Source organism: Mobula birostris, chromosome 16, assembly GCF_030028105.1.
Source record: "Mobula birostris isolate sMobBir1 chromosome 16, sMobBir1.hap1, whole genome shotgun sequence".
Classification (NCBI taxonomy): domain Eukaryota; kingdom Metazoa; phylum Chordata; class Chondrichthyes; order Myliobatiformes; family Myliobatidae; genus Mobula; species Mobula birostris.
Genome location: NC_092385.1, coordinates 37,781,588 through 37,796,638, shown reverse-complemented (window position 1 = coordinate 37,796,638; position 15,051 = coordinate 37,781,588). Strand labels below are relative to the sequence as shown.

The 15,051-nt window shown below is 38.1% G+C and overlaps 1 protein-coding gene across 13 annotated transcripts in view; it reads left to right on the top strand.

Annotated features, from left to right (window-relative positions):
* foxp1b (forkhead box P1b) overlaps window positions 1-15,051 on the top strand; it is a 559,907-nt gene that overhangs the window by 460,637 nt on the left and 84,219 nt on the right. For all 13 annotated transcript variants that reach the window (XM_072280576.1, XM_072280573.1, XM_072280566.1 and 10 more), the window contains 2 exons: window positions 11,719-11,875; window positions 13,866-14,061. In XM_072280576.1, the coding sequence (XP_072136677.1) occupies window positions 11,719-11,875; window positions 13,866-14,061 (353 nt within the window). The remainder of the gene's footprint in view (window positions 1-11,718; window positions 11,876-13,865; window positions 14,062-15,051) is intronic.

The following is a 15,051-nucleotide window of genomic DNA, read 5'->3' as shown; positions in this document are numbered from 1 at the left end:
ATATTTAATCGTATCCATTGAGAGTACTGCTGCTACTTGAGTCGCACCTAGGCGCGTGGTCAGTAAGCTTACAGAAGAAATTTAAATTAGTTGTCAGTTTGAAGGATAGTCTTAGGCTACAAAGTGATATCAATATCCTGATCAAACAGGCTAAGAAATTGCGGATGGGGTTTAATCCTGATAAACGTGAGGTAATGTATTTTGGAATTACTAATGACGCTCAGACATAGCCCATGGCTGATAGGGTCTTAGGGAGCACTGACGAACAGAAGGACCTTTCCATGCAAGTTTAAAGATCCTTGAAGGTGGCATGCAGGTAGGTCATATGGCTAAGAAGTCATACAAGATGCTTGCCTTCCATTGGTTGGTGCATTTGGATACAGAACTTTATAAAACATTGGTCAGACCTCAGCTTGACTACCACGTGTGATTCTGGTCGACACACTCTTAGGATAGATGTAATAGAGCAGGAGAGGGTGCAGAAGTGTCTGACCAAGGTGTTGCCTAAGATAGAGATTTTCAGGTACCAGGTGATATTGGAGAAGCTAGGTCTCCTTTTCCTGGAGCAGAAGTGGCTAAAAGAGGACACGATTGATATATGCAAGATTGAAGGGTATAGGTAGGGTTGACTGCAGGAAGTCTTTTCTGCAGGAAAATAAAAGGATATAGATTTAGGATAAGGAGCAGGAGACTTAGAGGTACTTTGAACACCCTTTTCACCTGGAGAATAGCGAGTACCTGGAACACACCGATGGCAAGAGTGCTGGAAACAGAATCACTGACGGCATTTATGAGGTGTCCAGATAAGCACCTAAACTGTAGAAGGCTACAGGGAAGTGCTGGAAGACGTGAGATATACAGATGGAGTCCCATTACTTGACATGGATGTTGTTGGCCAAATGGCTTGTTTCCATGTTGTATATCTTTATATGCCAAATAGAACATGGATTATAGTTATGGCATGGAACTTTTCCACTGTAATAAGATCAATCCAATAATTCTCCCATTTTTAGGGATGATTTTCAATGCAAGACTACCAATAAGACCAAGAGTAGCCAATCCACATATTGCATAATTTGGTTTGCATATTAGAGAAATACTCGCGTTGTTATGGAAAGAAATTTTTAACACATTAAAAATGTAATCTCTCTTACTTCAGAAAGCTACTGGCAGCTGGACACAGTACTAGGCAAAGGTCTTTTTTTTGAGCAGGACAGCAAATGAAAATTTGCTCCATCAAGTTTTGTATTAATTCACGGCAGCCTTTACCTATAGTTTGCAGAATTGAGATCAACGTTCAGTTGCCATTAACATTTGCCAGTGGTAGATTTCATTGCCTACAATCATTTCTATATGTCCTTGATTCATTACTGCAACATCTGGTCTCATTACATATAAAGATATCCACTAGTGCATCCTTTAGCTAGAGGAACATTTAGCAGCGGTATTCATGCAGAAATAGTATAGAGAAGTTCACGGCACACAAGAGGAAAACTCAAACCGTAAAACACATAAGACACACTGCCAGTGCAGAATTCAATAAAATTAATTTAGTAATGATAATACTTCCATTTTATATAAGCTTGTTGAACACCTCAGTGTACTCTGCATAATAAGTTACTGCTGTTATGCAGGGAACTCTTAACACATCAGCAGCTTAATAGGCATACACTCAGTGGCCATTTTATTAGGTACCTCCTGTACCTAATAAAGTGGCCGCTGAATGTACGTTCACGGTCCTCAGTGCTGTAGCCCATCCGTTTCAGGGTTTGATGGGTTGTGCATTCGGAGTTGCTCTTCTGCACACCACTGTTGTAACACATAGTTATTTGATTTATTGTTGCCCACCTGCCGTGTATGAAAATCCCAGGAGATCAATAGTTTCTGAGATACGCTAACCACCCCTTCTGGCACCAACAATCATTCTACAGTCTAAGTCACAAATCACATTTCTACCCCATTCTGATGTTTGCTCTGATCATCAACTAAACTTCTTGACCATGTCTGCATACTTTTGTGCATTTAGTTGCTGCCACATAATTGACTGATTAGATATTTGCATGAATAAGCAGGTGTACAGGTGTACCTAATAAAGTGGCCACTGTGTGTATTTTATTTAATCATGCAGCTTTTTGTGGATGCCAACATTGTATTGCTTTTATTCATGACTTCTCAGTTTAATTTTAGTTATCATATAATAGACATGATCTATTTTGCATCCACATCCATAGTTCACTATATTTTTAAGAGGCAAGAATTTGTTGTCTTCTGCAACTGCTGATCTTGTTTAGTTTTAGATAGAGAACAAAGTTCAAAGTAAACTTACTATTGAAGTATGTATATGTTGCATTATAGTACCTCGAGATTCATTTTCATGCAGACATTTATAGGAAAAAAAATTACAATAGAATTTTTGAAAAACTAGACATAAGACAAAGACTGACAAACAACCAATGTCCTAGAGAAGACAAACTGTTCAAATTAAAAAAAATAATACTGAGAACTCGAATTGTAAAGAGTCCTTGAATGTGAGTATGTATGTCATAGAATCAGTTCAGAGTATTGGTGAATGAAGTTATCCACGCTTGCTCAGGAGCTTGATGGTTGTGGGGTAATAAGTACTTCCTGTACCTTGTGTGACTCCTAAGGCTTCTGTCCCACCTGCCCCATGGTCATAGTGAAAAGAGGGCATGGTCTGGATGGTGGGGGTCTTTGATGATGGATGCTGCTTTCTTGTGGCAACACTGGAGGTAAATGTATTGAATGATGGAGAGGGCTTTCCTGTGGTGGACTGGGTATCGTCCAGCATTTTATGTAACCTTTTCCGTTTCTGACCATTGGTGTTTCCATACTTTACTATGATGCAACCAGTTAGGATACTCTTCCACTGTTCATCTATAGAAGTTTATTAATTTTTTGGTGACATCCAGAATCTATGCAAACTTCTAGGAAAGTAGATGCACTGTTATATCTTCTTTGTGATGACATTTATTTGCTGACCCCAGATGTTAATGACAAGGAATTTAAAGCTACGGATTCTCTCCACCTCTGTTCTCCTGATGAAAACTGCTTCTTGGATCTCCAGTCTCTTCCTCCTGTTGTCAATAATCAGCTCTTGGCCTTGCTTATGTTGTGAGAGGTTGTTGTGGTATCACTCAGACCTTCCTTCTAAATGCCAATTCATCACTACTTCGGTTCAGCCAACGACAGCTGTGTCACCAGCAAAATTAAATGCAGCATTGAAGCTGTTCTTCAAAGTTCAAATTATGTTTATTATTGAAATATGTATACCATATGCAACCTTGAGATTCGTCTTGCAGGCAACCACAAAATAAAGAAACACAATAGAACCTGTTTTTAAAAAAACCCACACAACAATGACTACCAAACACAAAAAAAAGAACAAATCATGCAAACAACAAAAAAATAAAAAAAATTACTCAGAGCATGAACCGTCGAGTTCCTGAAAGAGAGTCCACAGCCAAGGACCCAGTCTAGGAGCCCGATGGTTGCAGGCCACAGCTGCAGAGTCAGTTCAGTGCTGAGGGAAGTAAATCTTATGGAGTACTGAGCTGAACACCAAATTGTCCTTCATCGTTGGCTGCCTTGATGCCTTGATCATTTTAATCTGGTTTGGCACTTAAATCAGCCAAACATCGTTTTGTATTTCGCTCTTAGACCCAAGCCCTGCCAGTCTGATCTGGCCTCAAGTCAGCTGCATCAATGGGCAACCATTGGTTCGTTTCGCCACTTCAATCTGACCCAAGTCCATTCCAGCAATTCCACAAAATCACCAGGTCATACAGACAGTTCGAAAGCAGTACTCCCAAAGGGAAATTACAGGCTGTGGATTGCAGTGATCATAGTCCAGAAAAAGTGTAATTTATAGAATAGTTTGTAGTTTCGCTTGCTGCCTGTAAAGAGTCACCATGTTTCTCCAGCACCATCTTTAACAGAGTCACACAATCATAAAGTGAGTAGAGGAGGAGCTAGGCTCAGTGGATGTAAGTGCCACTGGACAATAGTCATTGAGGCAGGTTACCAGATTCTTCTTGGGTAACGGTATGATTGATGCCTGCTTGAAGCAGGTGGGTACCTCAGACTGCTGAAGCGAGAGATGGAAGATGTCCTTAAGCACTCCAGTCAGGTGATTAGCACAGATCTTCAGTACTCAACCAGCTATTCTATCTGGACCAGATGCTTTCCATGGATTCACTTTCGTGTTTGTTACAGGGTTGTCGGAGGCTGTGGGGTTTTGTGAAGGCGCATCCATGTTCTGTCGGTCAAAGCAAGCATAAAAGGCATTGAGCACATCTGAGAGCAAAACCTCATTGCCACTTATATTGCTTGGTTTTGCCTTGTAGTAGTTGATAGTGTTCAGTCCCTGCTACAGTTGTCGAGCATCCCCCTGTGATTCAAGTTTAGTATAGTGTAGCATTTTAATTATTTCCTTGTCATAAAGAAAAACAGATGACCTTTGCCATCGAATCGTGTTAAAATACATTTGAAGGTATATGTTAATTGAGCATTATTCTGATATTTGTACATAAGCTGATGAATCCTCTTCTCACTGTCAGTGCTCCACAAAATATTAGATTTTCCATCGTGAAAATGGTGCAAGGATGTTTAATTTCATTCCTATAATTAAAGTTCAAGAAAATGATAATTGCTTTCTGGTGAAAGTTCCTTGATTGGCAATCCAAATTTTAAGAAGTCATTAAGTCAATTCATTGATGTGTATGCAAACATGGCAGCTATAGAATATATCAGTGCAGAGAGATGCAAAGTTCTCCTATAATGTTGCTACATTGCATAAAATTTGACATCTATATACACAATAAAATATACTTACAGCCTCTCAGAAGAAAACTAGCCTCCCAGATTATTTACATGAGTAAGTGATAAAAGTGAGACACTTATATTCCAGGTCTCTAGATCCCAGAGCTGTCAATCTGTTTGCAGAGAGATCTGTTAGTAGATATATGTAAAATATATATTCCTCAATTCATTTTTATTCCTATGCTTTGACAAATTAGTAGTTCTGATTGTTCCTAAGTGTATTGGATAGCTATTACTTTCGGCCTTCATCTCAGTCTTTTGATTGAGATTAACAAGTTTAGTGCGGATGGCCTCTGACCTTACCCCCAAATAAAAGAAGTACCTGTCCTGTATGAAATTATTTTCCTCTCTTCAGTGCAGAATCTGAATGGTTCTAAACTGTTTTCTTCAGTCTGTTCTGTAAAATTCGGTGCAACTCTAGTTCCAGTTTCTAAGCCTCCTTAGAATACTGTCTACGAATAATGCCAGTAGCTGGTTTATTATCAGTGATATATCACACTAAATTTGTTTTTTTTTGTGTGGCCGCAGTACACTGCAGCACATAAAAATTACTGAGAGTTTCAAACATAAGTAAACAATACAAAAGTAAGATCGAGGTAGTGTTCACGGACTGTTGATCAAATGGTTGATTGGAAGTGGACACCATCTATTTAAAAATAGATCCAGCATACAAGATCTGCAATGGCAACTAAAGGTTGTTCTGGACATAAAAATTAACAGGTAGTTAAAAAATCATCTGGTCCATCAAGCCTGCCCACACTTGTGATGACTGGAGCAGTGTGACTAATCACTTCATTTTCCCCTGTTAGCACCACATCCTCCACAGCCATGAAGCTTATGTGAGCCATGAAGAAAAAGGATTTTATATAAATCTTATGGGCTGATATTGGATCCTTCTGACGTTGTATTACAAGCATTAGCTGAATAGAAATAAATAAAGTAATTTTATCATGTAATCCAACAGTTTTAAATTAGCTAAATGCAGTTTGGTACTTGTATTTATTCAGTCTAGGTCTCCCGTTTATATGATATATATAGTAAAGCAAGCAGCTTGCAAATGTAGTAACAGGCATGCTCATTTTCATACTTCTTTAATCTACCACACATGAGGTCCATAAACTGTGTGAGCCTTGACTGAACCAGAAAACCTAGGCTTACTTTTATGCTAACTAAAGGCCCTGCTGCCTCCAGACCTGAGCCATTTGAGCTATTCAATCCACGTTTTCTAGTTGGTCATCTCCATAACTATCCCTCTGCCTCTGCAGTTTTCAGTTAGTGACTCCAAACCTTTATTCCCTGGCAAACTCCCCTTTGATCATCTCTGCTGCCAACCTTTCTTTCTCAATCATCTCTCCCATCCACAGTTGGGTCTCCAATTCACATTTTCTGTTTTCTGTGAGTGGCAGGAGATTGTGGGTGACTGGCCTATGTGAATTTAGTCAAGTATGGCTATTCTGTTCTGCAGAATAATCGCCTGATTAAAGTTTTATGAACATACTGATCTTCTTCATTTTCTTATGCAGACTGACTGGATAAAAATAGAACACCTTCCAATTTTTACTCTAATCCAGTCTCCTTAAATTATTTTACATCAGGTGCAATTTTTTTTCCCATTTTACAATGCCCAACTTGATAATTAAATCATTAAGAGAATGAGAATAAATGATTTAAGTAATCTACCTGTTTTTGGTTTTCATTTTTAATTTTAAATACCGTTACTTTCTATAAAACACTGAAGCTTTCTGTTAAAAAAAATGTTTTAACACAAATAGAACCACCAGAAATTAAAGCTGAATCAAGGAGTGTCTCAAGATTATTAACTAAGCAGCTTTTGATCTTTCTAGATGTTCAAAAAGTTTTAAGCAGTCCAAATTTGCATGTTTCAAAATGTCTACAGAATATCTATGATAAATCCAGACAAGGAAAGCTATGTGTCCAGAGTTCCTATAAATCTGTCTGTTACAACATCCACTTGTACATGATTCCAATGTTTCTGAATCACTGCTTTACACACTCAATTTTATATAATGATTGTTCTTGATATAAAGACATTACTGACATCAGGCATAAACTGCAAGTTGCTAGTTTGTGTACATGCCCTTCTCACACTCGCAAACAAGTAAACTCAAGTTTAGGAAATGAACAATGACATACATGTATCATGTACAAAAGCAATTGTACCCAGTGTAGATTATCCTAGTGATTACTGGATAAAATTCTGCCCGTAATAAAATGATCCAGGCACTTCAGTGTACAATTCACTCAAGCATGACTGACATTCCCATGACTTTGTGTACCTGAAAATCAAATAAAAATTACCAACAAATGCTGGACACCTGAAATAAAAATAGATGATGCTGGAAGAAAGATGGGTTTTCAGTTTTATGATTAGCCCCTCATGACATCATCAGTTGTATATGAGGCATTTACTCCTTGCCAGTATATATTGAAGTTTCTGTGTAACCTAAAGTCTTGGTTGTAAACTTCACAGGAATTTATTTGAAATACACTGAGCTCCTTTGTTGTTTATCCACTTGAGGGAGAGCCTGACTTGTTCAAAAATCACTGAAGACTGCTGACACATTAGGAAGTTGACAGTGTGTGTTTAAGCAGGGAGTAAGTACTTCTTAGAGCAGCAAGCTGCAGACATACTTAGTGGGTACCTCAGTATGACGTTACTCACAGCATTTCATTCACAACTTTTCCAGCTGAAGAATGGTAGGGTCTCTAAGAATGCCAACAATTGCCACAGCCATAAGTTATCTTTGCACAATGAAAATGCCACAGTAGCTGTTAGTGCAACACTATTATATCTCTGGGCACTCTACAGATTGGAGTTCAATTCCAGTGCCATTCTGTAAGGAATCTCTGTACATCCTCCCCGTGATGGGTGGATGCTCCTGTTTCCTCCCACCATCCAAAGTCGTAGGTTAATTTGTGATTGTAAATTGCCCCGTGATTAGGTTAGGGTTAATTGGGGTTGTGGGGTTGCTGGGACGGCATGGCTCAAAGGGACAGAAGGGCCTACTCTGCACTGTAATACTAAGTAAATAAAAAAGAATGTGTTTAATGATGCTGGCATGCTTAGCATCATTTGTGTATGATAAAAAGCAAAAGTCAGAAATCATAAACCTGTCTGATAAGATTGCACACCATAGGGCCTTTCCTGTCACTACTTCATCTCTTTGAAGTCCCAGTGTTGTAATACAGGGCAGCTTACTTCTGTCAGTAGAAAGAAGGATGCTCCTCTTTTTCTGCTAGATCTCAAACCACTCCATCATTACTTCAGCCTTCAGATACAGAGATAGGGAGCTTGCAGTGTCACAAAAGCCTGGTCCCAGCTTTCTTCACTCTTCTCCATCCATTTGGGTCTCTGAGCAGAATTGTATTTGTTTGTGATTTACGAGGTGTGAGGGTGAATGGCTTCCCTGCTGCTGTTGCAGGGTGAGTATTCCTGTGCCATTTGTCTGCTCCTATAGGAGAGCAATCTGTTCAAACACGATATCTTTGTCATTCAAAAATGCAGTTTGTTAATGTACACCAACTCTCCATTCATGAAGAACATTTGTGTGTGTGTGTGTGTGCGTGTCTGAGAGAGAGAAATGCTGTAGTGCTACCAACTTCTTAAAGGTAGCACGCCTAAGTCCATTGGGAACAGATGCAGTGTTTCAGAAATGATGTTCAGAAAGGATATCAAATTATTCCTTTTCTATCAGAACTTACATGTTATTGCCACTTGAAAAATACCAGGCGAATATGTTCATTGGAATGAGCCTACGTCAGAAAAATGCGAGTTTCAGGCCTTCACAGCATCTGTTGCCTGAGCCGTTAGTCTCTGTGCTATAAGTTGATGCTTAACAAAGAGGAGTGCATCCTTACCAAAGTGTGGGGAGGAGGAGGCTCCTTTGCTCCACATAATCTCTTGAGAATTTGAAGGTGGATTCCTTCATTCTGCTTGTAATCACTTGCATTTGGTAAGGCAAGTGTGAACGCTTGCTAACCATCTCATAGTGATTTAATTAGCCCGTTATTAAAACATCCCAATCATGATCCTTATCAGATTCCTCTAGGGCACCAGAAATGCACAGACTTTCCTCTGTGAGTCAATGCACTGGATTCTTTATGTTTAGTTCCAAATTGAAAGTACCTGGTGTATCTCCCGGTCACATGCATCCTTCTCATCTAATCTGTACATCCTTCAGAATATACTCTCTGCAGAGTTAATGAGTGTCAGGCAAAATAACAGATAATGGTATTATTATCATGATTATCCCCCTCCGCACCATCCAGTGCTTCCCCCTTATTTCATGGTATCCCAATATCATGCAAGGACAAAACAGAAGTTGTAGTTCAACCAAGTAGCCTTGCAGTTATGCATTAGTACATCTGGTTGTGAGGATGTTGACAGTGGTGCAATGTTGTAATTATAATTAAACGTCATTAGTAAGTACACCTCACAGACCAGTTATTGTATGCATTATGGATGGTTTGAACTTTGGACTCCTCAGCCCAAAAGGTGGCCTCCCTCATGGATGAAGTGTCAAAATAGTCCCCCTTATATTCTTTGCCACGGTGGGGAGACAATGAAGTACATTGAGGCTTGAGGTTTGTGTGGATTGAGGTTGATAGAATTGGAGAAGGTGTGATGTGTGTGTAGAAGGTAAGGCTGGAGTCATTATTTAAAGTGATGGACCATATGTGTGTGTCAGAATATTTTTTCAGTGCTCTGCACGTACATTGTGAGAGCATAGAATTTCTACCAGATGCACTCTGTGGGGCAGATCTCATTCCAGAAGGAGATTATTTTGGCCACCCTCTCCTGTGCTGTTGAGTCTCCTGACCCCCCTCAATTCCCCCTTCCCAGACACGTGGGGCCTCCCTACTATCATCTGATGGGAGGAGCATTGTCAATAATCCACCCCATCCATCCGGCAATTCCTTTGACCCCTTACTGTCAGGCAGGTAACATTAGGACAAGAGCTATTAGGATGGAAAACAGCTCCTTCCCCCAGGACGTAAGACTACTGAATTCCCTGCCACCAGATATGAATCTTCTAGTATGGTCTCATCATATATGAAGCACCAGTAGCATTATACGGTTTACTTTATAATTTGATTCATATACACACCTTATTATTTGTTAATTTATCAGTGGTAATATTAATTTATGCATTATGTATGTGAGCTAAATATTTTGCATTGTGCACATTGGTCATTTGCCAGTATACATGTGTACAGCTGAATGACAAAAAACTGAACTTGAACCCTAATACTTAATTTCAGTACATCCTGTAAATATCATGGTGCTGTCTCCCTGGCAACTGTAATGTACATTATTGCCTTTTGGCTATCTTGGGGAGTGTTCCTTGAAGGTCTGGTGTGCATTAGTCATTGATCCACAACAAAGCTCTGCGAAGTTGGGTGAGCTTCCATCTGGATTACACTGATTGTGTTTCAACATGATTCTTTGTGCTAACCATCACTGCTCTGTGCTTACATATTGTTTTGCCCAATTCCACCAATCTGAAGGATGTAACATACCAGATAAATGTTGAACTCCAACGTTTAGGTTTTGGTACATTCAATTTCACTCAGAATTGATTCTCATATATGTGAGCAAATTGGCCTGAAATGATGAAGACCACAAATGTCAAAGGTAAATAAAGGCAGTGGAAGGATTGAAAATGTAAATCGATGATTGGAGCTTTATGATATTAACTTGATTGTCAAGTGATCAAACCTGCAAGAGACATGAGGGTAAAAAGTAAATAGAAAAGTAAACATTAAACAGTATGGAAACTACAAGGATGTTTGTTCCATTTTTCATTTAGATTTTAGCAAAGGATAAGAATTATTTATGCTGTGTAATTCATAACTTTTAGCCTTCAATCAATTGACTTTGTACATTTACTATTGATTCTTAGCGGATTTTGCTTGCGATAATTTTGCCATGGCACACAGCATTCCAGTCCATTTTCAGACTATAGGCTTATAAACTTCGAACAATGTTAGTAGATGTGTAAATATAATTCAACAATTTATCAACAGCCTTCTATTAATTACACTTTGCATACATTATCTTGCTAATATTATAGAAAACTTGTTGCATGTGTTAAGTAGCATGGAAAACAAGTATCGATTTACTATATTGTATACATATTTATAATGTTTTGTTTTACTCAATTGCATAGTTAAATCAATTAGTGAAAGCAATGGTGAGGGAGAACAATAATTCAAAAAGTAAAAATGATAAATGTAAAGAGAATATGTGCTCAATCAATATAAGGACGTTTTCAAACTGAGTGACGTATTGGGATACCAATATTCAAGTCCACAGTTGTTTGGTAAATTATAAATGTCTGCAATTGAAATGCAGAGGCTGTTTCTATGAATGATTTAGTAAGTTATTTCATGTTTTGTCATGGCTGATTAACATCATTAAATTAACTTTTTATTTTTCCATTTTTTTTCCCATTTATTGAAAGGGGCATCATGCAATCGTGCTTAGAGATTAAATAGCTGCTGGTTTAGTGAACCCCATCTATGTGTATCAAAATAGGTGGAAGAAGTTTTTGTAATTTATTTATATTAATCAAAATAAGTCATCATGCAGAGTATTCTCAGGTGGTTATTTTCAATTTCACTTAATCAACCTTTTCAATAGTACATGTTTAACTTTCTGCTGAGATCCTTGGCTTTGACTGGTACCACTAAGAATAAAGCGATGGAGTTAGATCAACTCTATAAGGAAGGTCATCTGTGCTTCCACTTTGAATTTAATTACAATTAGCTTCAATAAGGGAAAATAAACAGTTATTAATAGTATTATGCAATATTTTTTTTTCTAATCCAGAATCTCTGAATTTTGTTTAATTTTAGCAACAGCAACCGCTGGCAGCCCACCACTTAGCCCTACAGCAGCAACTTCTACAGGTGCAGCAGCTTCAACAACAGCACATCATGACAATGCAGCGTCATGGCTTGCTTCCAGTGCAATCTGGCCAGCCAGCTCTCTCTCTGCAGACATTAGGACAAGGTAAGTGTCAGGACTGGAGATGGGCCCTTTTAAAACTGCCTTCTGAGTTGGGCTCAGCAAATGGGAACTGCAAAAGCTGCAGCAGTTAAGTTGTTCAGGAGAGGGCAATTGAGCAGTGACAGGGCACACCAGCGTATAATATGAAAGCTATGAATGTGACGATGCGTGAAGTGTAATCTGTACAGCAACACATCAGGGACGCCCTTAGGTAATTCAGCAGCCATGTCATTGATTGATTTGAATAGTTGTATGTTATAGCTAGCTGTTCCTGTGGTGTTTAAGGAGCATGTTTAAAGCCTAAGGGTGTCTATCTGCAAGCCATTGACCAAAGAACCTACAGAGAGTGGCTTCAGAGGTGTAGTTCTAGTGATGCAGTAAACTAATAGTAGTGACATTTGTCCCAGTGGAACACAGGTTCTTTGGAATGCAATTGAGGGTTTGGGCAGGCAGAAATTCAAAGCAATTTTTTATCACTGTGATAATAGTCCAAAACTGATGTCATTATGAACCTTAAATCAACTTTATGCTTGCTTGAACATAGCCACCTGGGTATAGAGGTACAAGGACGAAAAAGGTTGAGCAACTATGTTTGTCTTTCAACCAGTACTACCTGGGATTGGGAAATTGAGTTCTATGAGCAGTAATCAATCACGTTTTTCAACAACATACATTTTTCAAAGTAGTGTCCATTTTTTTTATAATGAGGAACAGTAGGGTATGTGTTTAAAATTAAATGAATAAATCTTGGGTAAAATCCATCATGGAAGATCCTTTTCATGCTAATCTGATTAAAGATAAAGTGTGACAATCTACTTTCCTTCTACACAAAAGCATGTTATGAGCAGGCATGCTTATTCTCCTTTGTTTTAACCATGCAAATAGTGGTGTTAAGGTCAATTTTGCTTATAATTGTTAGCTCACAAGCAATCCTGTTCAGCACATTTGCGAGAAATTAATATTTCTAGTATTATCATGTTTGGAAATGAAAGCTCAGTATAAAGAAATAGGAAAATCTATGTTGTGACCTTCCTCCTGCTTGATTTTCTAGTTGTTATTGCTCAGCTAATAGTGAGAAGATTGTTCTACTGTCCTGCTATAATTTACTATTCTTTGATATGCAAACTATCTGCCCAGAACATGTAAAAATCCTATCAGTCTCATTTCACACTTCTTAACCACTTAGACTCTCTGGAGTCTATTGCCTTTTAGACCTACACTCTCCAATGCTACCATAATTAAAATTTTTAGCAGTAGTTTAGTAAAGTAAAGATATTTTGGCTGATCATTTTCAGATTATTATCCAATCCTTGCACCTAAAATGGAAGTAATAAATTAGATTCTGACCAAGTATTCTCACTGATCTAAAGTGCTTGAATATTTAATTGTGATTTGTAATTAAAATATAGTTAGAACCACAGGATTTTTGCTTTCTGCTTTCAACCTTCCACATTGGTTTTTGAATGAAATAAAATTTTAATGATAAAGACAGGTGATTAAAAAATAATTACTGACATAATATTCTAATTTTGTAGTAAAATTATAAAAGGCCTTTGAATATGGTGCAAATGAATTGGTTACATTTACAGCACATTATTTTCAATTATGCTTTTATATTTAAAGATGAATGTATTTGCCATTAATGTATTGCAAAATATCAGCAATGGTAAGTTTAAGTGCTGTGCTTTCAAAAGAAGGATGAATATGCAGAGCAGTCATTATGTTGCAATCTGTAGTAAAATGAATAGATCAATTATTGCAAACATCTGAAGAATTTACTTTTAATTATCAACACCAACTGAACATACAGTGGGTTACACTCTGTCATGTTAGAAGTATTGCAGTGCCTCGGAATATATTTAAGATTTGTCTAATTAACATCAGACCTTGTTTACATATACTTTGTTTTTTTTTTAATTAGTATGTGCGAAAGGACAAGTCTACTGTTCATGGACCTAATTATACAATGTTGGGCTATTGCTGTTTGACACAGGCATGACTCCAACAGAACTGCAGCAGCTCTGGAAAGATGTGACTGGAGCTCACACAATGGAAGAAAGTGTAACCAAAAATGGCAGTCTAGACCTTTCCACTAGCTCAATTTGTTCTACTGCAGCACCACCTAAGACCTCACTACCAGCAACGCTGATGAATGGACAGTCTACGGGTCACACTCCAAAAAGGGAATGGTAGGCATTCATAGACATTATTTAATGTCCACCACTGATCCAACTAATTTGTTTTTATCTTCTAAGTCCTTTGATTGCCCTCACTTGTTCGACTGGTGGTATAGCCATCTATTTATCATAACCTAATATGTGTGTTATGGTGCCTGATTGTCCTTCTAATATTTCTTTTTCACCATGAAAAATTGAGCTCTCTGAAGAATTGTGTAGGTAAGTAGCCATGCAATGCTAATGGTATTCTGCACAACCTTATGTTCAGACAAAGAGTGCATAGTTTTGTTGCTATTCTGTTTTGTGCAGAGAGTTCTGCAGTAGGGGCATGACTTCTACTCCTACCTTCATTGAAATTTCTACTAATACTTCATTTTCTGTCAGAATATACCATGGTTTGCAAAAGGTATCGCAGGGGTCTGATGCTTGGTAATTGTCATGATAAAGATTCACAATTCATTGAAGATGAATTGCAGTATAATGCACTAAACTCCTGCTCAGCAGGTTTTACATACTTACAGTTGAAAGACCTTGTATTATATAGCTGAATTTAATGTATTGAAAATTCAGTTACATAATTTCCTTAGGATATCCTAAAATGCATTACAACTGATGGATCATCTTGGTTATATTGACTATTGTCTTATAGACAAACGATTTAGCCAATTTGAGTACAACGAAGTCCCAGAAATTGCAAATGTTTAAGTGAACACACATAATCCTTTTTGGTGATGGTGCTTGAGAGAGTGTTGTCTGGGACAGTGAAGAAAGCTCACTGCTTTTTTTTTCAAATGGCCAAAGCAGATCTTTCATGTCTGCCTACCAAGGTATGTGGCATTTCAGTTTCTTACTTGAGAGGATAAGATCCTGCAAATACATGGCACTTTCTGTGTTTGTGGAGTGCATACAGAAAACCACCTGTGTCTGCTGGGATAGCAGGGGAGCTTGGGAAAGAAGTCATATCCTTCCTCTGTCACAGAATTGCACGTAGTCCTTCAGCTG